This window comes from Scyliorhinus torazame, chromosome 12, assembly GCF_047496885.1.
Source record: "Scyliorhinus torazame isolate Kashiwa2021f chromosome 12, sScyTor2.1, whole genome shotgun sequence".
NCBI lineage: Eukaryota > Metazoa > Chordata > Chondrichthyes > Carcharhiniformes > Scyliorhinidae > Scyliorhinus > Scyliorhinus torazame.
Genome location: NC_092718.1, coordinates 52,538,744 through 52,561,119, shown reverse-complemented (window position 1 = coordinate 52,561,119; position 22,376 = coordinate 52,538,744). Strand labels below are relative to the sequence as shown.

General features: G+C 41.4%; 1 protein-coding gene across 2 annotated transcripts in view; it reads left to right on the top strand.

The window, feature by feature from the left end:
* LOC140386399 (RNA polymerase II elongation factor ELL) overlaps window positions 1-22,376 on the top strand; it is a 173,162-nt gene that overhangs the window by 4,350 nt on the left and 146,436 nt on the right. For both annotated transcript variants that reach the window (XM_072468700.1, XM_072468699.1), the window contains exon 2: window positions 6,681-6,728. In XM_072468700.1, the coding sequence (XP_072324801.1) occupies window positions 6,681-6,728 (48 nt within the window). The remainder of the gene's footprint in view (window positions 1-6,680; window positions 6,729-22,376) is intronic.

Below are 22,376 nucleotides of genomic sequence, written 5' to 3'. Positions count from 1 at the left end.
CTGCTCATTAAATGCACTCATGGTCAGAATGCTCCCTGACCCACCACGGCAGATGTTGAAATTTGAATTCAATAAAAATCTGGATACTAATTGGTTAATAGGGTTGTTGATATATGTTCAAACACTCCTGTAATTTTAAAATATTTATGGTTCCTCCAAAGAATATAACAAACAAGTCTGAAGATGGTTGAGTTTTCTTAAAACTGACCACCCTCCAAATTTTCAAAAGTTTGGCAAGTTTGTAGGGAGGGCTGTAACTGATAAGACTGTCTGAGTATAAGTTTTGGAAATTCTGGTCTGTTAGCTAATAGGTTTAATGTAATAAGCTTAGTCTTGACATCTTTCACAATGTGCAGCAGAAGCTGTAGTTTATGACTTACATAAGACAAAAAACAAATGCTGGAAATGCGCAGCAGGAGTCTGTCAGAAACTGTAAAGAGATGTGTTAGTGTCTGCAAACAATCTTGGTAATTGTAATTTCAATCGACTTGCAACACATTTGCAACACATACACTACAATTTCCAGTGTGCTTTTTTCAAGTTAAGGGAACGATGTTCAAAAATAATTGAATAATGTAGCTGTGCAGATCAGATTATATCTAAAATGTTTTAATTGTTGCTGAATTTTAATTTATTAAAAAATCTAATGTTACTATTTATTATTTCTATGTTTTAATTGTGTACAGCTATGAAAATTTTGAGCAAGGTGTTTCAAACTTTTCATCCAAATTGTTGTGTTCCAGCAACAATAAGTGCCACATGGTGAAATGGCAATTTTTTGTTGTCAGTTTGCAGCTGAGATTGTTTTCTATTATTTGCCTCAGTTGCAATTGGTTTGTTGAAACTTCCTTGGTCGTGCTGTTTCCACAGTTAATTCCTTGTCAAGCAGATGCTTTTCCTTATCCCTCGCCTGCTGGCAATCTGTTCAAATTTCAGACTGTACCGAATAGAGCTATCCCTATGATTCAGCTGGTTAAGGCTTACCAACCCAGAAAGGTTTCAAACGCACAACACAGTGATTTAGTGCATCTCAGCCAGGGAGGTAGGATGGACAGTGAAAGTGTAATTGGTTGCAAGATTCCTGCATTAGGGAGGGAGAAATCAGCAAGGCTCCAGCTGCTTATAGTACTTCACCCACCTGTGATGGAAATGCACATGTGTGGATATACGGTGAGAATAGTATTGGGGTGAACAATAACCACCCCCCCTCAGCCCAAACTGCTGATCTACCTGCATTGGTGGGGGCCTGCTGTTAATTTCAACCACGGTTCTAACATGGGACATGGCCATTGGGTAAATTACCTGGCACCCATAAACAACTATTTCAAGGCATTGAGAGCAGGTTAGAAAATTCAGAGAAAAAGAAGGCAAAGTGGTGTGCCAAAAAAATATTTAAAAAAATGCTGCCATACATTTCCTAGTTGCTCCTTATGATTTACATTACAGTGAGTGGGTGCTGATTTTGTTTTCTATTGGCAATACAAAACTATGTTGCTAAAAAATGTCCATACTACTGTTTGGTGCTTGCATAAACACAGCTTCTGTGAATTAGAATTGCCTGACTGTAACGTCCTTGGTCTCCTGCACATTTTCAAATAACTAGGATTTACAATGTGATAGTTTTGCATCATGTATGATGATAACACACCTGCACAGTGAATTATCATAGAATTTACAGTGCAGAAGGAGGCCATTTGGCCCATCGAGTCTGCACCGGCTCTTGGAAAGAGCACCCTACCCAAGGTCAACACCTCCACCCTATCCCCATAACCCAGTAACCCCACCCAACACTAAGGTCAATTTTGGACACTAAGGGCAATTTATCATGGCCAATCCACCTAACCTGCGCATCTTTGGACTGTGGGAGGAAACCGGAGCACCCGGAGGAAACCCACGCACACACGGGAAGGATGTGCAGACTCCGCACAGACAGTGACCCAAGCCGGAATCGAACCTGGGACCCTGGAGCTGTGAAGCAATTGTGCTATCCACAATGCTACCATGCTGCTACCGTGTCAGTCTTACTGCTATAAATTGAGGTGTGACAGTCTTCAGCATAGACAGACTGTTGGATTCAACCAATTTGAATTGAACCTGACCATGTAAGTGTGACGTTGATTCTCCATTTCTGCTCGGTTGACATTCTGGAATGTTTCTTCCTTTCCCACCCAATTATCAGTTTCCCTGTTGGCTTATTTTGAACTAAATGTCTGGGGATTTTCTCTCTTGTGGATTAAACTTTCAAAATGACAGAAATAATACAATAAAAAAAACACTCCGAACGAATTATCCAAAGATGTGCAGGTTAGGTGGATTGGCCATGATAAATTGCCGTATGTGTCCAAAATTGCCCTTAGTGTTGGGTGGCGTTACTGGGTTATGGGGATAGGGTGGAGGTGTTGACCTTGGGTAGGGTGCTCTTTCCAAGAGCCGGTGCAGACTTGATGGGCCGAATGGCCTCCTTCAGCACTGTAAATTCTATGATATTCTATGATAACTTCCATTTATGGTCCTAATTAATATAAGAACAGTTGCAGGTAATATCCCTTGAATTGTTTTCAGATTTTCCCTGGGTTGGAATGCACTCAAATCAATTTTTTTCATTCGGTTGTCTGATGACAGCGCCTAAACTCAACAGAAACGCTTCAAGTCAGAGGTTGTCTTTGTAATTATTGTTCATTTTAGTTACACATTTGGAACTGTGTCCAACACTGTAGTCTCTCATTATAAAAAATAATTTTACGATATTGCTGCCACCTGAGAAGAATTGTTCTGCGTTTATAATTGTCCAGCTTATTTATTTGCAAACTCAATAAACAAACTATTTGACTGCAGGAGACTTCACACCCAGGTTCTATCCCGTGCTCACCCTAAACATCGAAACATGTACATACTTTTAGCTTTCTATTTTTATTCTTTCAACGAGTGACAGCATCACTGGCAAGACCAGCATTTATCATTTCCTGTCCCGAATTACTCTTGAGAAGAATGTAGTGAGACACCACCTTGAGTTTATAACTGTAGGAAGTCCAAAAAACCTAGTTTTTATTTTTCCTTCTGTATATGTGAGTAAATTTCAACTACTGCTGCATAAGCGGTAACTTCTCCAGTTTTGCAATTCAGTATTATATTCGATGGACCAATTACCTCTTAGCTCTTTATGAGGATTTCCACTGATATTCGCAGTTGCTTGCTTGACCAACATGGCTGTTTGATATATATTTTCAGAACTTTCCATGGCTAGCATATGTATGTTTGACCTCTGGGCTCGGAACTGTTCGAACATTGGTACATTATGTTGATGTTTACTCATAAATGCAGTTGTTTGCTGTATTGTATGGAGATTCCTGAAAGATCTGTTGAATGTTTACTCACAAGTTTTTTATAATTCATTCATGGGATATGGGCATCGCTGGCTGTGCCAACATTTGTTGCCCATCGTTAATTGCACTTGAATTGAGTAGCTTGATGGGCCATTACAGAGGACATTTAAGAGTCAATCTCCAATTGAATGTAAGTATCAAACAGAAAGAATCAGGTTAGTTTAAACATTTTGAGATCCCTGGAATCACGCATTGCTTTGGACAAGAGATTGACGTAATTGTGTGTGTGTGTGTGTGTGTATATATATACGTGAGAGAGAGAACATGAAGGATTTAACATTGGAATAATCGAAATATTTGGTTTGTAAACTGACATCTGCAGCTTCAGTACGTGAGATTGGAACATCTGTTGACTCTTTGGCTGCCAGTTTGTTCTTGTGAGTTTGTCGCAGTACAAGGTATTTTTGTTTTAACCTGTAGGTAATATCTTTATCAGTTTGAAGCTATTAACACTGAATAACATTAAAATCATAAACTACATTTGCAGAATATGCTGAAAATTCATACCCTAATTGTTTTTGTTAGTCTCTGGATTGTCGCTCCATGCGTTCCTGTAGGACAGTTCACCTGTATTTTTAGTCTGTCCAGTGGGCAAATATTTGTACATGGCCGAGAAAAATTTCCATTGTTTAATTCACAAATTTTAATCTGCTCTCCCAGGTTCATATTTTGCAGCTAAGCACCTTGATTTATTTGTCTTGACTTTAATTATAGTCTTGACTTTGAATTTAGAAGAATAGACACTAAAATTAACCATGCTTATTTTTAGGGGGAAAAAAATCCAGAAAACCTTTTTCTGAATTTTTGAACAATCAATGCTTTGACGTATTAATTTAATTGCACCAGGCCATGTGAGAAACAGTATGTCTTTGTTGAAGAAACGCATACTGTTTGTTGAACAAATCATTATATTTTCTGAATGTAAAGAGAGGAATTTAGATGAGTATCTAATAATGCTAATCCCGTCAAAACATCCCAAACGTTTCATACAAATAAGCAATTGTTTTGAAGTGTAGTGATTGTGACATGAGAATTTGCAGCATCCATTTGTGGCAAATTGGCAAGGGATGAATGACTGGTTAATTCTTTTTTACTGTTTGTTGCGGGAAGAATGTTGGCCAAGACTCTCTGTCCTTCATGGATAATCATGACAGGTTTTAATGTTGTCTTAAATGACCAGAACAGGCAGGTGTATCTTCATCAAAACAATGTCCAGTTTGTTTTATTGCATGCAACTACAGAAAACATGGACCAGAAATGGCACCATGTTCCATCATTCCCACTCCTTCAATCGAAAATAAGCAAATGGACTGGACTAGGGCAGGGGAGTGGACCTAGCGGGATGCTCTTTCAGAGGGTTGGTACAGACTCAATTGGCTGAATGGTCTCCTTCTGCACTGGAGGGATTCTATGGAATCTAAGGCTTAGTGTGGTGTGATGGTATGTTGTCTTGTTGATGAATTGTTAAAATGAAACCCATCTCTCTGAAGAAGAGGACATCCTCTGAACAATATTCATGTCTTGGCCATTCACATCATTTAAGGTAATCATGAAGTAAAAAGCTGACTTTCCCAAGGAACCCTCTCCTTATTGTAGCAGTCCAAAACATTGGGTGATAAATATTGAATTTCACAAATGGGTTCTAATTGAGTCTTTTTTTATCCCATGTACAGTAGACTGGAATTGTCTTTCTAATGCATGCAATTTGTTTAGCCATCTGTAACTCACATTTGTGGCTCTGTCGGTAGCACTCTCACCTCTAAGTCTCAAGATTCTGAGTTCCAAGTCCCACTCCCAACACTTGAGTGTTTACTCTACAGTGCAGCACTGAGGCAGTGCTACACTGTAGGAGGTGCCTTTGTTTTGGATGAGACATTAAACAAGTGCTCCATTTGCCTCCTAGGGTGGATGTAAAAGATCTAATGAGGTTATTTCAAAGAAGAGCAGGGCAGTTCTCCTCAGTTTCTTGGCCAAAAGTTTCTCTCAATCGAAATTTAAAAACAAATGATCTGGTCATTATCACATTGCTGTTTAGCTCCGTTTCCTACATTAGAACAGAGAGTACACTTTTAAGAAAAAATACTTAAATGACTTTGAGACACCCTGTGGTCTGAAAAGTGCTATATAAATGCAAGTCTGTCTTTTTGTCTTGAACCATGGACTGGTTCTGATGATTTAGGTGTTACGTTATGTGGTGCAGTGGGTGTGGAATGGAACTTTGCTAAGGTCCAACCCATCTTGTTGTGATAAGGGAATACGTGGAAAACAGTTGTTTACCCTTAATTTTTAATGTGAAATAATAAACAAAGTCGCAAATTTTAATAGCCTTTCAGAAATGCACAGAAAAATTGGAGGCTCATGTCAAAACTATTAAACTAATTTGGAAATTACAGTAATTGTTCATTAATAGTTCCAACTCCACTTGTTTACTAACAATACACATGCTATATTGCCATTTAAAAAAAAATTTGATGTTGCGTTTATAGAAAATACTAAAAACGAATATCCATGCTACCAGTGCAACTGCACTAAATCAAACCAATAATTTAGCTGTGGTATTATGTCAATGATTTAACTACAGTTAATGCCAAACCAGGATCTAAATGTTGTACACTGGTGCATTGGAGATTCTAAGGAATATCAGGACTTTGTGGTATGAAAGCTACTTTCCATGAATATGTTTGTAACCTTCTTGATTAATGTTAGTGCTCAGCTGTAGAAATGGATTATTATCATTTTTCTAATATTAGCAATCTTAAAACATGTACTGTGTTGGTCCAGAGAAAGGGATTGTGAGGAAATTTTAGTTTTTGCTGGGGATGAAAACTGGGGACTTCAAGGTGACTTGGTTAGTTTTTGGCATTATAAAGGGCCATAGTTAAGGGCCCAAATACACAAGTTAAAAACGTAGAATGTGAAGGATTATCTTATGGAACTTTTTTAACCAAAGGTGAGTAGGACTGTAGATCTAATTGCTAAGGAGGCTATTGAAGTGCAGTGTAGAAATGGGTTCAAGGGGGAAATGGATGCGGTGAGTAGGATGGTTTTTGTGTCTTTCCTATTTCTATAAAGTGATCAAAAACAATGATTTTTCAATGGTCTTTGTATCAGAATGTAGATGCCTGCTCACAGGTTTTGACATGCCTAACAAAAATGAGTTTTCCTAGGTGTTATGAATTTGATCAAATAAAAACTTTAGATGTATTTGATAAATTAATGTGTGCAAGCTTAAATATGCATTTGTTCTGTCCAGACACCTTGCCTTCCTCTAAAACTAAAATTTATTTTTTCCCCTAGGCTTCTATACCAAATCAACCGGTAATCTGCTTCCAGGGAAATCAGGGGGTAAGTACGTCCTTGAGTGTTTCCTTTGATTTGTCCTCAAATTTAAGTCTGCTGATTTTGATAAATTAGTTAACAGTAAAAATGAACAAATTTAATTGCAGGATAATGTAATACATACTATCAACAGTATTACAATGAATAGAGAGAAGCTGGCTGTCATAACTCGGATGACACCAAAGCACTTCACCATGGAATTAATTACTTACAATACATAGCAGCAAAATTCCACAAATGTAAGCTGAGTGTTTAGTTAATTTGTTTTTGGTGATGTTGGTTGAGGGAGAAAGGTTGGTTGGGACACTGCATAAATCTTTCAGAACGGTTTCATCGGATTTTTAACATCTACCTGAATTACCGTGGCAGATGAGATTCGTACAGCTGATGATGTTGTTTTGGGAATTTAGTTACCGAGAAAATAACTTTGCCAAAAAATTTCTGCAGAGGTCTTATTCATTCATGGGATGTTGCTAACAAGGCCAAATTTATTGCCCATCCCTAATTCCCTTGAGAAGATGGTGGCGAACTACCTTGTTGAACTGCTTAATCTATGTGATGTCGGTATGCCCACAGTGCTATTGATTTTGACCCAGCTACAGTGAAGGAAAGTCAGTGCAGTTCCAGGTTCGGATGGTATGTAGACGTGCAGGTGGTCGTGATCCCATTTGTCTACTGCCCTTGTTCTTCTCTTTAGGTGGGAGAGGTCACGGTTTGGAAGGTACTAGTGAAGGAGCCTTCGTGAATTTCTGCAATGCTCTTAATTCCACACATTGCAACCACTGTGCATTGTAAGAGGGAGTGGCGATGGAGGTGTGGATGCGGTGCCAACCAAGCGGGCTGCTTTCTTCTGGATGGTGTTGAGCTTCTTGAGTGTTGTTGGAGCTGCATTCATCTAGCCAAGTAGAGAGTATTCCAATACACTCCTGACTTGTGCCTTGCAGCTGGTTGACAGCTTTGGGGAGTCAGGATGTGAGTTACTCGCTACAGAATTCCCAGCCTCTGACCTTTTTTTTACAGCATGACGGACTCCCAATCATTGCAGATGTGGTTAGCCCGTTAATCAGAAATTAGATAGGTGGTGGAAAGAGGTGGGTCAGTTGAAAACGAGATTGGAAGTTCATTGCAAATGAAGTGGTGAGGGCAACAAAATTACAACTAAGTGAGTAGGGAGAGGCAAACTGCCATTTTTGTCTGTCGATGATGGGAGGTTTGATTCCCATACTCACCTGTGAGCGGTGAACCCCATTGTGTTCCCTCAATGTTTCTCATAAGTTAGCAATTTTTCTCAAAGCAATGTCACATGTGTCCACTCTTGCTGCTATCAGGCAGCAGCAGGCACATTTTGAGGTGTGGGAATATGGTGCCTGTTCTTCCTTTTTATCTGGAATACAGAGCACAAAAGGAATGTGTATTCATATTTCTGGTTGTGAAAAAGAAATTATCGTGTAAAAGTAAATTATTTGTAACCAACCCATTCCTATTGGTCAGCTTGCTGAATTAAATATGGACTTTGAATATATTATTTAAAAAGTGAGGAACTGCCCTATAGTGACAAAAATGAAAAATCTACGATTATCTCTGTCATATTGGATGAATCCTGCGTGAAAAACTGTTTTTGCTATGGACAATAACCATGAGCGCTACCTTTGGACATCCTGACATACGATAAAGTTCCACACACAATGAGACCGCATGAGTTGGCAATAACTTATTGACATGGATAAGAAATTGGTTAGAAGACAGCATGTACAACTGTAAGGATGCAACTTGTGTCCCACAGGGATCTGTAACAAGGTTTCAGTTTTTCACTATCTCTATCTATATTTTTATACGATTAATTGCATGCAGGCGAAGCTTGTGTGTATGTGTTCATCCAGAAACTGAGCTCCAGGTCATTGTCAACTCCTTCTCTGAAACATATGAGAAAACCGACCTTTCACTAAACACCTGGAAAGATAAGGTCCTCTTTCAACCAGCTCCCACAGAGCACACCTCCCCCTGTCAATTGAGATCAACAGCAAGAGTTTTGAAAATGTAGACCATTTGCCACATCTTGGGAGCCTGAGGAAAAGTGTATTTGAGAACCAGAATCTCAAACCTGACCTTCAGGTCATGGTTTTCTGGACAACAATGATCTCCACACTCCTATTTGTTTTGGAGGACAACTTAGGGCAGATACCTCAAAGCATTGGAGAAGTTCCAGCTGTGCATTCGCAGGATCCTTCAAATTGTTCCAACAGCAGTGACCTCTCCCAAGCCGATATGCCCAGCATCAAAGCACTAATCACTCAAATCCAGCTCTGTTGGGCAGAAGGTGTCGTTCATATACCTGACACTAGACTCGTGAAGCAACTGCAATACTTGGAACTTGATGGTGAAAGGAAACTCCCAGGAGAACAATGGAAATGCTGTAGAGATGTCCTTAAAGCATTTCTGAAAAGATTAAGCAACTATGCTGGAGTCCCTGTGCTGTGACTGACCTAAATGGATCAGGGTCATACAGGAAGACAGCAAACACATGGAGAGACTTTGGGAACACGCAAAGGTGAAGTTATGGCAGCGGAGAGACTGCACCAACCTCCGAGCATCTCGGGCACAGCTTTCAGATCACATATTTGACTTATCAGCATTTGAACCATCAAACCGTAGTGAAAGCAGGTCATCTGAAACTTGCTAAGAAAAGTAAGTACTGCTAAGTACTGGGACTTCAAATTTTCGCCATCTATATCAATGATAACTACTTCTAGGGGAAGAACTCAGAACAAGGGGCATAACCATCAAATTTGAGTTCGGCTGTAGAGGACAGGAAGCTCCTCTTCACACAAAAGAGAATGGAAATGTAGAACACTTCCCACAAATAGTTGTTGAGACTATGTTAGTTGAAAATGTCAAAACGGAAATTGATAGTTTTTTTGTGAGGGTATTAAGGATTACAGAATCAAGGCAGGTAGATGGAGTTAAGATGCAGTTTTGCCATGACAGAACTCTTAAGCAGAACAAACTCCAGGTGCTGAATGTTCCACATCTATGTTTTTTTACCCACAGTATTTCAGTATTATGTTTGACGCATTGTAAAGACCAATGTCACTTTGTCTTGCAAGGTAGCAAAAGCACTGTAGGATTGGATCCATATATTACGCATTCATAAATTTGTTTTTCAACTTTGCTGCGAAGATTTTAAGCCAGGCGAGTATTGGGAAGAAAGATGAGTTTTGTATTATTAAATATTGATATCTCTGAATTAAATTTATAGCTTTAAAATGCTTCTTTTGGATTTAAAAGCTGAATAAAATCAATAGAAATTTTCCATCTTTCCTTTATGAATTTTCAACATTAAGGAAAGGAAGGAAGTTAAGTTGGAACAGCATTTTGACATATGAAATGGAACCATACATAGGATGTAACAGAATATGAGAGCATGTTAACTGGTCATAGTTACAGTATTACTATACATTTCTGACACATGGTCAGCAAAATCGTGTCTCAGAAACTAACAAAAGAATCGGAAGAGCATTTGGTATTTATCCAGTCATGACTTATGTGAAAAGTTTTGAGAAAAGGTACATTTTTACCTTGAAAGGATGAGATCAATGGCATTATTTAATTTAAAGAAAAGGAAACTACTTGCATTTACAAAATACCTTTTATAACCTCAGGATATCCCTAAAGCACTTTACAGCTAATGTACTCTTGAAATCTATTCACTGTTATGATGTAGTGAAATGTGGCAGCCAATTTGTGCATGTTAAGATCCTACAAGCAGCAACGAGTTAATCCAGAAAAATCTGCTTTTAGTGATATTGGTTAAGGAATAAATACAGGCCTGGACACAGAGAAAACTCTTGTGTTCCTCGAATAGTGCCATTAGATCTTTTGCATTCATCTGAGTGCAAATGGCACCTCCGATGGTGCAGCTCACTCTCGGTGCAGCAATGCGATATGTATCTAGGTTATGTACTCAGATCTCTAGAGTGGGACTTGAACTCACAGAGTGTTATTTTGATGAAAGGGTGAAAACAGGCACTAGGTGGATGCTGTGCTAATAAGCCACGCCTATTTGCAAACCTGGCTTTAGCACACATTTGTGAGCTGAATTGCTGATTATGTATAATTTGAAGCTGCCCGGAAATGCTAAAGCAGATTCTGTAGGTTTAACACTCAAACATTGGCTAGAAACAACTTGTGGAAAACTATATGTGGGCTCCATACATCTGCTTCCATGTAAACTGTGGAGTTTGATGGCTGACAAGCACAGTAGATCAGCCATGATGTATTGAATGGGAGAACGGGCTCGGCGGGCTGAATGGCCTACCCCTGTTCCTATGTTCAGGTCGATGACCTTTCATCGCAATTGGAAAAAGTTAGATAAGAAATAGGTTTTAAGCAAGTGAAATAGGGGATAATGGAAAACGAACAAAAGGGAATGGGGCTACCTTGGAGTTTCCTTAACTATTCAGGGAAAATTGTCCCATAACCTTTTGGCTCAGAGGCAAGCATGCTCCCAGCTATGGCTGGCATCTAATCTACTGTAGGGGACTCCACAATCCCCAGTATTTTAATTTGCTCCATTGTTGGACCTTCATTTTCTTCAAAACGTCTTTTGGAGAATTCCATTCCCTTTTAGTTGTCAATCAGTGATTTCCAGCGCCCAACAGACTTAGATTTGGGGAAAAATAAATAGGGGAAAATGGCACATGGAAGATACGGGTATTTGTTTGAGCTCTGCATTATAGGGCTGCTGGGTGTAAAGATGCCCTCGGGTAGAATTAATAAAATAATGAGATGTGCTGTTGGTGAGCAGTTTATCAGACGTTCTTGGTTGAGAGAGTAGTTAGCGTGGAGAAGCCTAAAACAGGAAAGCAGATCTGCTGCGAATGTGCCAGGTTTTAGGTAACAAGGATAGTAAATAGACAGGTAAGATTTTTCAATAATCGTTCCCCTTCCATCAGGCATTTCTTTCAGTAAGGGATGGGCGGCACGGTAGCATTGTGGTTAGCACTGCTGCTTCACAGCGCCAAGACCCGGGTTTGATTCCTAGCTTGGGTGGCTGTCTGTGCGGAGTCTGCACGTTCTCCCCATATCTGCGTTGGTTTCCTCCAGGCACTCCGGTTTCCTCCCACAAGTCCCCAAAGACGTGCTTGTTAGGTGAATTGGGCATTTTGAATTCTACCTCAGTGCACCCGAACAGGCACCGTAGTGTGGCGACAAGGGGATTTTCACAGTAACTTCATTGCAGTGTTAATGGAAGCCTACTTATGACACTAAGAAAAATGTTTTCTTTAATTAACTAGGGCTCCTACACTTTTCAAACATTAAAATGTTTAGGTACAAATTGAATACTTTTTAACTTCTGTATTGCAAGATGTACCAGATGCAGAAACCATGGTGTTTGCACAGGAAATACAATGGAGAAATTATACTGTTGGACAAGTTGTAATTTTTCATAGTCACATCCGTGCTCCAGAAATCCTAGGATTGGGCCCTACTTTCCCATACCTTGATTCGTCATAAGTGTTTATTGTAATTTTTGTTGATTGATTTGATTTATTATTGTCACATGTATTAGTATACAGTGAAAAGTATTGTTTCTTGCATGCTGTACAAACAATGCATACCGTACATAGGGAAGGAAGGAAAGACTGCAGAATATAATGTTACAGTTATAGCAAGATGTAGAGAAAAGATCAACTTAATACGGGGTAGGTCCATTCAAAGGTCTGATGGCAGTAGGGAAAAAGCTGTTCTTGAGTTGGTTGGTACGTGACCTCAAACTTTGGTATCTTTTTCCTGATGGAAGAAGGTGGTAGAGAGTGTGTCCGGGCTGCGTGGGGTCCTTAATTATGCTGACTGCCTTTCCGAGGCAGCGGGAATTATAGATAGAGTCAATGGATGGGAGGCTGGTTTGCGTGATGGATTGAGCATGATGAATTTGTAAGGATGAAAGTATTAATTTGGTGTCTGTACACACCTAAAATCTCAAGTTATACAGTAGAAAAGGTAAACTTTTGACCAAATTTAGGTTCAGTGATAAAAGGAAAAGAATAGAAAGTTCAGTGTTTATGATTCCTTCGCTGTAGGGAGAGAGTGATGGTGCTGTAGGGAGAGAGTGATGGTGCTCTACTTGCAGACTGCTTTAGACTACCAAAAGCAGGCAGAGCGTTGTAATAAAATACAGTTCAAAAGTGGAGACACTCATTACATAACCTATCGATGATGAATATTCCACTGATGGTATTTGAGTAGCTCATGTCTGGACAGACGTTGGCTATTACATTGTGGCCTAGGTATTTAGTTTCTTTAATGATCCTGCAGTCACTTATGAATGGATTATTCTTCCCTATGATGGGCTGGGAAGAAAATAGCAGCACCAACTATATAGCTGTTACCCCAGTCGACTTTTCTATCTCTGCCTAAAAAGTAACACTATAGAAATGCAAATGACGAGATACAGTTAATTTTTGAGATAATTCTTGACATTAGCAGATGTGTAATTTCGTAGGTGGTTTGCCTTGGCATGCCTTAATTGTAATCCACATTGGAAACTCCCAGAAACTGACAAACTTGTAATTCTGGATGTCTCGGGTGATCTGTGGCAGCCATCTTGAGTCCGTGTTTTTGCTTGCTTTAAAAATCCTTTTTTAAAAATGCAACATATATTTGATAAACTGATTCTATTAAAGATTAAGATTCCACATGCACACATCCCATAATCACAGTTTTGGCTTCTTGGGTTTCTCTTAAAATAACTTGGCATGAAATAGTACTTCCTAATTCAGTGTGACCATGCTAATCTTAATTTAGGAACTGGGTTTGAAAGCTATTGGTTACTCGGAAAAGAGACTTGGGGTGGATCTTCACAGAGTCGGGAAGACTCTGTGGACCTTTAAGAATGGCAGGCTGGATCTGGAGGTCCCGTCGCATTTCCAACAGATCCAATTTTTGCCAGTCGGGGAAAGGTGGTAGGGTGTGTCATTGCTGAGTTCAAACAGACTGCATTTTGGCTGTAGCAAGGGCCTTAACCCATGTAATATTGGGAATCACAAATTAATGGAGTGGATGTAGCTGTTGAAGGGTGGATAACTGTTATGATCAGTTTTTAAATTCTCTGCACTTAAACTTAAAAGAAACCAGGCTACACCTGAGAGTTGACTGAGAGTTAAAAAAAAACTCTGCTGGGCTGCTTTGATTGACAGGCCATCTGCTGCAGATTAGAAACAAACTAGTATCTGGTCATTTGTTGAAATTTCTGCAAATGCTATACAATTGAGTTTCAAAAGCTACAATTATCTCAACAGGGTGTTCTGAGTATCATTGACAGTTTAAAGAGTATTTTAAAGTATTACCTGTCTTTCTGGAGACTGAATCGAAGTTGGTTGTTTTTATAAGAGATTAATCAGTTGAAGTTTTAAAGCTTTGAACGAGTTTTATGAATGGTAATGAAGTGATTTGAATTAGGTGTTAGAAGTTTCTTTTCATCTCCATATGCCTCCTGAGGTCTGCCCATGAATGACTAGTGAGGTGCAGAGCGGGTAATCTGGTTTTTGGTGGTAATAATTAAGGAAGGAGTCCTGGTTAAAACACAGTGCATTTGTTTAAATTAGTGTTTTAAAATCAGTTTTCTTCGTTGAGTGGATTTCTGTCACAAAAGATTATCTTTAAGCCTTTGACTTGGAAATATTAGAGCAGATTTTGCTGAAGGCTACAATGGTGGCATAACTTTGGCATGGTGGAGCTTCCAGTTACCCACCCCCGGCCATGATAACAATTTCCCAGGAACGCTGAGAAATACTTTATGTAGACCGCTGGTGGGATCCCCAACTCTGCCCGACATTGAATGAGGTAAATCGCTGCAGCAGGTCTCTTCAGTAGTTGAAGAGGAAGTTCAATTTTACTAAGTTAAAATGATGAAGGACCATTCAATGTCACTTCCCATCTCAAGGTCCTGGTAACAGTTCAAATCACATGACATTTCCAGGGCCCAGTGTTACTATGCTCCATGTGAAATAAAATATTCCACATTTCCACTGATACAAGACATTTTACTGGTCCTACCCATGTTGGCTACTGTATGAGACACTGCTATATTGGAAGTGGCAGTGGGCTGGGATGTGTCTGCCTAGGTTGCCCTTGTTTGTCAGTGGAACTGATGATGAACTTCAGCCCTGTGGTACGTTGTTAATTAAACCTTGGTGAATTTCTCCAAACAAAAACTTTATTCTTCTTCACAAAGGTATTTTTGGAAGGTTTCCAGCCAATTATTTTGTTGTTTTACCAGCCAGATCTTTAAGTATATTATTGTTTCCATTTTGCTCTAGTCATGTTGGACAATAACATTCACTTAATTCAAATACTAAAAATATTTTTAGTTTATGTTGCACTTTATGAATGGTTGCTATATGTACAGAAGCCATCACTGGAGCTATAATCCTTTCCAGTCTAAAAGTACATCTAGCCTGGCTGACCTAGGCATGTTACAAACAGTACAGAGCCTATTTCATTTCTGAGCACTGTGTAGTTATTGGATAGCAGAGTTTTCTTTGTCTAAGTACCTAGATTGCAATGCCTAATTTACTTATAGGTTGGAATTGTCGCATTTTAAAACAATTTTTTCAATTATTTTGTTCTACGTTGTGAATCCTTCCATGTAATATTGTGGGATGAATTATTTTGATACGTCAGAGAAAACACTCAAAAGAAAAAACATTTTTTTAATGCACCAATATTTTCCTGTTATGTATAACTATTTTCTGTTGCATTTGTGATTAAAATAGGGGAATGCTTGTGTGTAGTGTGGTTGTTGGGGGAGGACAGAGTTGGAGATGCTTGTGATGTTCCCTTAGGTGAACATTCTGTAGATGTGCACAGTCAAGGCTGGAAGAGGAATAAAAGCAACATTGGCAAGATAACAGTAAGTGAGCAATGTCCTTGGAACCAATGTCCAAAGAAGGAACAGTACGTTTAGAGAAGGAGGGAAAATTGATTTTAACAAAAATCAAAACTTTGTGTTACAAAAAGTGAGATGATATTTGAGATGAACTCCACCATGCTCAAGAAGAGAGGGATTCATTGAAAACCGAGAAAGAGGACAGTTTCTCTGACTAATCCTACAAATTAGTGGTTAATTGTAAATCTTAATCCAGGTGCCTTCAATTGCTAGAAAATGTTCAGTGTGAGGTTTTATGATTTCTGCTTGCTTAGTTTTCTCAAATCTCTTGTTCTGAAAAATATTAATTGTAATCTGCAGCTGCTTATTTTGTCTTGTGACTACAGTAGCTGCAAACTGTTTTGTCAATCATTTCATCTGTGATTTTATGAACTGTATGCGAGGAATGTTCTGCTTCATTTTAAATTTTTCCACAGACAGTCCAACTCCCAATTTATGTTATAGTAACAGGCTGAGAGACGATGGAGTTGGAAGCTTAATACAGTGTCAGCTTGGGCACTGATCTGGTTCAGCCTGAGACATGTGGCCAGGGAGGGAGGTGAAATTTGTGGCAAGAGGGCAGAATTTCTGGTGGGGGCTGAAAGCAATGGATTTGATTTTGCTTGTATTTAATTGAAGGACATTGCAGCTCATCCAAGACTGGATATTGGCCAAAGCAGGCAGTGGAGTGGTTCAAAAAGGTGTTGGTGAGGTAGAGCTGGACTTCTCAGAGTACTTCGGAACCTGAGATCATGCCTATTGTGACAGCACCCTGGGTTAGTACGCAGTCAATTCCAACCCACTTCACCCAGAGTTGCAACACAATTGAAATTATCAAAAGTTCTTAGAAAGTACTCAAAGTCTTTGGTCTATTGACTGCCCAATAAGTACAGTCACCAGGTTCGTAAATTTAATCACAATTAATTTTTATTAATGACAATAACGATAATTAACTATGCAGTAAATACAACTGATTAACTATTATCTCATTCCTAACCTCCCCACCTCTATTTTACTTATATATATTATAATATATATATATTTATATATATATATATGGATACGGGAAAGATGGTGTGTAAAATAATGATGAAAGTAAAAGGATAAATATCTTTGTTTCAGATAGACATCTTCCAGCACACCTTTCTTCAATCTAGGCCTTCAGTTGGAGGTTTTTGTTTTTAGTCTGCAAAGATTTTTCACTGTCGATTCATCCAGGTCTCAAGACCTTCTCTTCAGGTTCAGGAAAACAGCAGGTAGGCGGCATTTCTGGAGAAAGAGTGAGAGACAGAGAGAGGGACAGACGACACTCACAGCTGCTCCTCTCAGCATCCAGGATCCAAATTTCACTTCCTGCCCCCTCTGAAAACCATGCTACTCGGGTAGGACCTAATCACCGGGCAGATTATGGCCTTTTGCTAATACATTGACCACCAGCCAACCAATCAAACCAAATCCTTCCAATCTCTCGGGTGCCAAAAAGTCTGAGTTCTGCTTCAAAAGCCGATGGGCGCAATTCTCCCAGCCCCACCCAGGGCCGGAGAATCGGCGCAACCGTGCCACGACGCCCCGACGGCGGCTTACGATTCTCCGAGGTGCGGAGAATCGGCGGCATTTGCGCCGGCGCATTTGACGCGGCGCGGGCTGCTGGAACCGGCGGGCCCGCCGATTCTCCGGCCCGGATGGGCTGAGCGGCCACGCAGAAAAAGCAGAATCCTGCCGGCGCCCATCACCCCTCGTCGCTGCCGGCAGGAACTCTGTGCCAAGGGTCGGGGGGTGGCCTGTGGGGCAGAGAAAAGTGCTCCTTCACTGGGGGGGGCCTCCGATGGGGTATGGCCCGTGATCGGGGCCCACCAATTGGTGGCCCCCCCCCCCCGGGGCCTACTTTGTTGTGCTGCCAGCCCCTGAACCCCCACGCCATGTTGCGTAGGGGCCGGCGCGCTGAAGACGTTCCCCTTGAAGGTTAGCGCGGCCCAACTGCGCATGCCCGGGTTGGCGCGGCGTCCATTTGGCACCGGGAAGGGAGGCTGGAGCGATGTGAACCACGCCAGCGCCGTGCTGGCCCCCTGTGGGTGACAGAATCAGTCGTCCACGTGCCCATTCACGACCTCGCAAACACTTAGTCTCCATTTTGGAGAATCGCCACCACCCCCCCCCCCCCCCCCCCCATCTCCAATAGCACTATTTTGCAACTTTTCAGTTCCTCACTTCCTCTTCTCGACTTGATATGTCCATTAAACATCAATGGATAAAATGAGAACCACAAAGTTAAAAAAGGGGAAGGACTCTTGCACTTATGGATAATGTTTTGGAGAGGCTGTATCCAGAAAATTAGTTGTTTCAATTGTTTGCATGGCAATAACTGCTTAAAAAGTAATTTATTGATTGTGGAGCACTTTGGGACATGCTGAATATATTTTCTACCTATTGTATTTCTGTGTCATGCTTAAAAACTAGAAAAAAAGAACAAAGGCAGCCTATTGTAATGTGCAGGAATTACCAGTTGTAATGTCAGCAGGCTGCCAACTGATTTTTTTAACCAAAAAGACCATGGTCTGATGTCTGATGTCCAACATGCAAAGAAATCTATCTTGGGTGCAAAATTGGACAGCCATTGTTTGGGTGTATAGTACCTATTGGACATCAAAATTGCGTCTGCTGTGCATGCACACCGTTCTGTAGTGATACGCTCAGGACACTTATCTGGTGAGATTGTTTGTCTGTGCAAATAATGTCTGACAATGACAATTTGACTCAAGTGGTGCCACTTTGGAGATCAACGCTGTAGTCAGCACCCTCTCTTAACCTTGTACAGCTGAACATATATGTTCAACATCAGGAAAACCACACCCTCTCCCAAACTCCTATCCCATCAATGTAATTTAGAGAGAACTGCAGGTTAGACGCTGGTTGAGTTCTTCTGGCTGCTGCTATGATTTTACAAGTTTATATTGCCTTCGAGAGGCAACCGAGAGATGAGCAGACATCATGCAGAGCAGAACAAGCTGCTGGACGATGGAAGGGGAGCAAGAGGGGGAAGATAACTCTGCAAGGGCCCATATCCATCCAGGATGTTCAGGGAGCTATTCTAAAACCTGAACCTTGGTGACAAACAGTGCATGCAAAATGTGTGCTTCAATGAAGATGTCCTCACTAAAATCTGCCGCCTGCTGCAACAGCTGCAACCCTGAACAGGGACCGCATTTCCAGTGACTGTGGCAATGAAATTTTAAGTGTCTCAATTTCTCCCAGGTTGGAGATATTTTCAATGTCCTGTGGTTTGCCATCCACTGTAGCGTAAGGGAGGTCTCTTGAGATGTTAAATTTTCATGTCTTGCCAGGGACCAGCAGGGGGACTGAGCAGGTTACTTTAATCGGATTGCAGGCTTGCTCATATTGTGGGATGCCATTGACTGCGTGTAAAGTCTGCCGATTAGCAGAATTGAAAGAGATTTCTTCAATGTCCAGCTAGTATGTGACTAAAGGCAGCCAAGCATGCAGGTTAGTGCTGTTAACCCAGAGGCACAAATCACAGTAACCCTGGTACCAGGGATACCAGTACACCCAAGCGTTCTGGCCATCCATTATAGCTGGTATCAAAGCCCTGAAATCCATTAAACTGGCAATGAATGGGTTCGCACCCAGCTACAACTGGTCCATGAAAGGGATTGTAGGCGGGCCACTACTTGCTTGGACCCTGCACAGACTGGTTACTGTCCCAGTTCACCCTTGTGAATGCTGTACCTTGCTGCTTCGTTATTCTAGTTATAAGTTATTTATTTTTAGTTGCTTTTACTCTATTTTTATTTTTAGTTGCTTTTACTCTATTTTTATTTTTAGTTACTTTTACTCTATTTTTATTTATTTGTGTTATATTTACATGTTCAGTTGGATTTTAATATCATGATGACACCGTTATCTGTGAGTGGGATAGTACAGGTTATGTGGGTGAAGATGAAGGCTGAAACACATTGTGGCAGAGGAGTGCTTTAGTTTTGAATCATTATCTGTATTCACAGAACAATGCAGGTAAATAATGATATATACATGCGGCATACAAAAATCGATTCTGGCATATCAAAACAGCGCTGTGTCTCCACACCATCAGCTGATCTATTGGAGCCTGATCTGTCTTCCTGTTAAGGTCCATGATCTTCTCATTGATATTATTTACATGGGTCTTTTCCTCTGTGCTGATTCATTTTTTCTGCAGGTGGTGAGTGTAGCATGCTGTAGTTGGGAGAAAGGATGGAGAGAATGAGTCACAGTTGAAGATTACAAACTGAAGGCAGAGCATTTGCCACATCAGGAGTGATGCTTTTAGCTGGCAGCAGAAAATACATCTTGGTGATGGGAGAAAACCTTTATCTTTCATGTCATTCTCAGCTTTATTTGCAGCAGTCATGATGCATCCTCGCTTTGTGGCAGTTCGCTATTCCATCTGGATTTGAGCCGCCACGGCAAACCAAAGGGTGACTACTGGGCAAATAGGGCTGTTCAAAATAGCTTGTGATTCCAGTGCAGATGCTTATATAACAGTGTTAATGTTAGCCTACTTGTGACACTAATAAAGATTATTATACAGTGAATCATAGAATCATAGAATTTACAGTGCAGAAGGAGGCCATTCAGCCCATCGAGTCTGTATCGGCCCTTGGAAAGAGCACCCTACTTGAGCCCATGCGTTCACCCTATCCCTGTAACCCAGCAACCCCACCCACTAAGGGCAATTTATCATGGCCAATCCATCTAACCTGCACATCTTTGAACTGTGGGAGGAAACCGGAGCACCCGGAGGAAACACACGCACACACGGGGAGGACGTGCAGACTCCGCACAGACAGTGACCCAAGCCGGGAATCGAACCTGGGACACTGGAGCTGTGAAGCAACTGTGCTAATCACTGTGCTACCGTGCTGCCCGGCATGAAGACCATGCTGCCACATGAAATGTAATTGGGCAAACCATTGATGTGCTGAAACACTATATTTGCTGCCTGGACGGCTCTGAAGGAGCCAGCAGCATTCTGTAGAATGGAGGAGAAGGATGAGGATAGGAGGGACGTGGAGACTGAAATGGCCCCTTCAAGGCCAGGCAGTCCATAAAAATTTCAACTGAATGTGTTACCAGTAATCCTATAGCATTTACCAATTGTGTAGCATCTCACCCCCTTCTGTCACCGACTGGCTATTACACTTCTGCTTGCCCATGGTGCAAAACTAAAAGCCACAACAAAATGAACATTCCCGACCAAGTTTATAATTGAAATCAGGCCTTGGTGCTTGTCCCCAGATTGCTACACTAGCAGCTGCAGGACGGTTGATGGAAAGGCTGCTGACTTTGAATGGTGAGTCCAGCAGAGGGCAGTAGAGCAGAGCTGCTGATTGGCTGTTGCAAGGGAAATTTGCATACCTCCGTTGTGGTCACCCTAACTTGAAGGTGTTACCTGAGCTAGAGACCCTATCTGTTCGAGTGAAGACAAGCATCCAGCAGAGGGCAGTAGAGCAGAGCTGCTGATTGGCTGTTGCAAGGGAAATTTGCATACCTCCGTTTGTGGTCACCCTAACTTGAAGGTGGTTTGTGGAGGAGCTGTTGTCAGGTGACACTTAAACCCGAAACACTTCTTCAGTGTTTCCCTCCCTCCCCCCTCCTCTAACCAAAAAAAAAAACAACCGCTGTAAAGATCAAGAGGAAGGCTCGAGGTCAGGTAGAAGTAGAAAGAAGTTGAACCGTGACGCCACAGCCTGCAGGTAAGGGATTGGCTGGTGACTGGTAAGTCGTTTTTCTTTTACTTTCCCCCAGGTGTTATCATGCAGGGCGCAGAGGTTGCTGAGTGAATGCTTGCTGAGAAGGGAGTGAATAACAGGTAAGCTCTTTCTTTTTTTTTACCCAGAGGGGATGGCAGGGAAGGTACTGCAATGTTCCTCCTGCAGAATGTTTGAGGTGAGGGACTCCAACAGTGTCTCTGCTGATTTCATCTGTGGGAAGTGCACCCATCTCCAGCTCCTCAGAAACTGCGTTAGGGAACTGGAGCTGGAGCTGGATGAACTTCGGATCATTCGGGAGGCAGAGGTGGTCATAAATAGAAGCTTCAGGGATGTAGTTACTCCGAAGAATAAAGATAGATGGGCGACGGTGAGAGGGGCTGGGAGGAAGCAGTCAGTACAGGGATCCCCTGTGGTCGTTTCCCTTAGTAACAAGTATACCGCTTTGGATACTGTTGGGGGGACGACTTACCAGGGGTAAGCCATGGGGTGCAGGTCTCTGGCACAGAGTCTGTCCCTGTTGCTCAGAAGGGAAAGGGGGAGAGGAGCAGAGCATTAGTCATTGGAGACTCCATAGTTGGGATAGATAGGAGATTCTGTGGGAATGAGAGAGACTCGCGGTTGGCGAGTTGCCTCCCAGGTGCCAGGGTGTGTGATGTCTCGGATCGTGTTTTCGGGATCCTTAAGGGGGAGGGAGAGCAGCCCCAAGTCGTGGTCCACATAGGTACCAACGACATAGGTAGGAAAAGGGATGGGGATGTAAGGCAGGAATTCAGGGAGCTAGGGTGGAAACTTAGATCTAGGACAAACAGAGTTATTATCTCTGGGTTGTTACCCGTGCCACGTGATAGCGAGACGAGGAATAGGGAAAGAGAGGAGTTGAACGCGTGGCTACAGGGATGGTGCAGGAGGGAGGGTTTCATTCTGGGGTCGGTGGGACCTCTACAAACGGGATGGTCTACA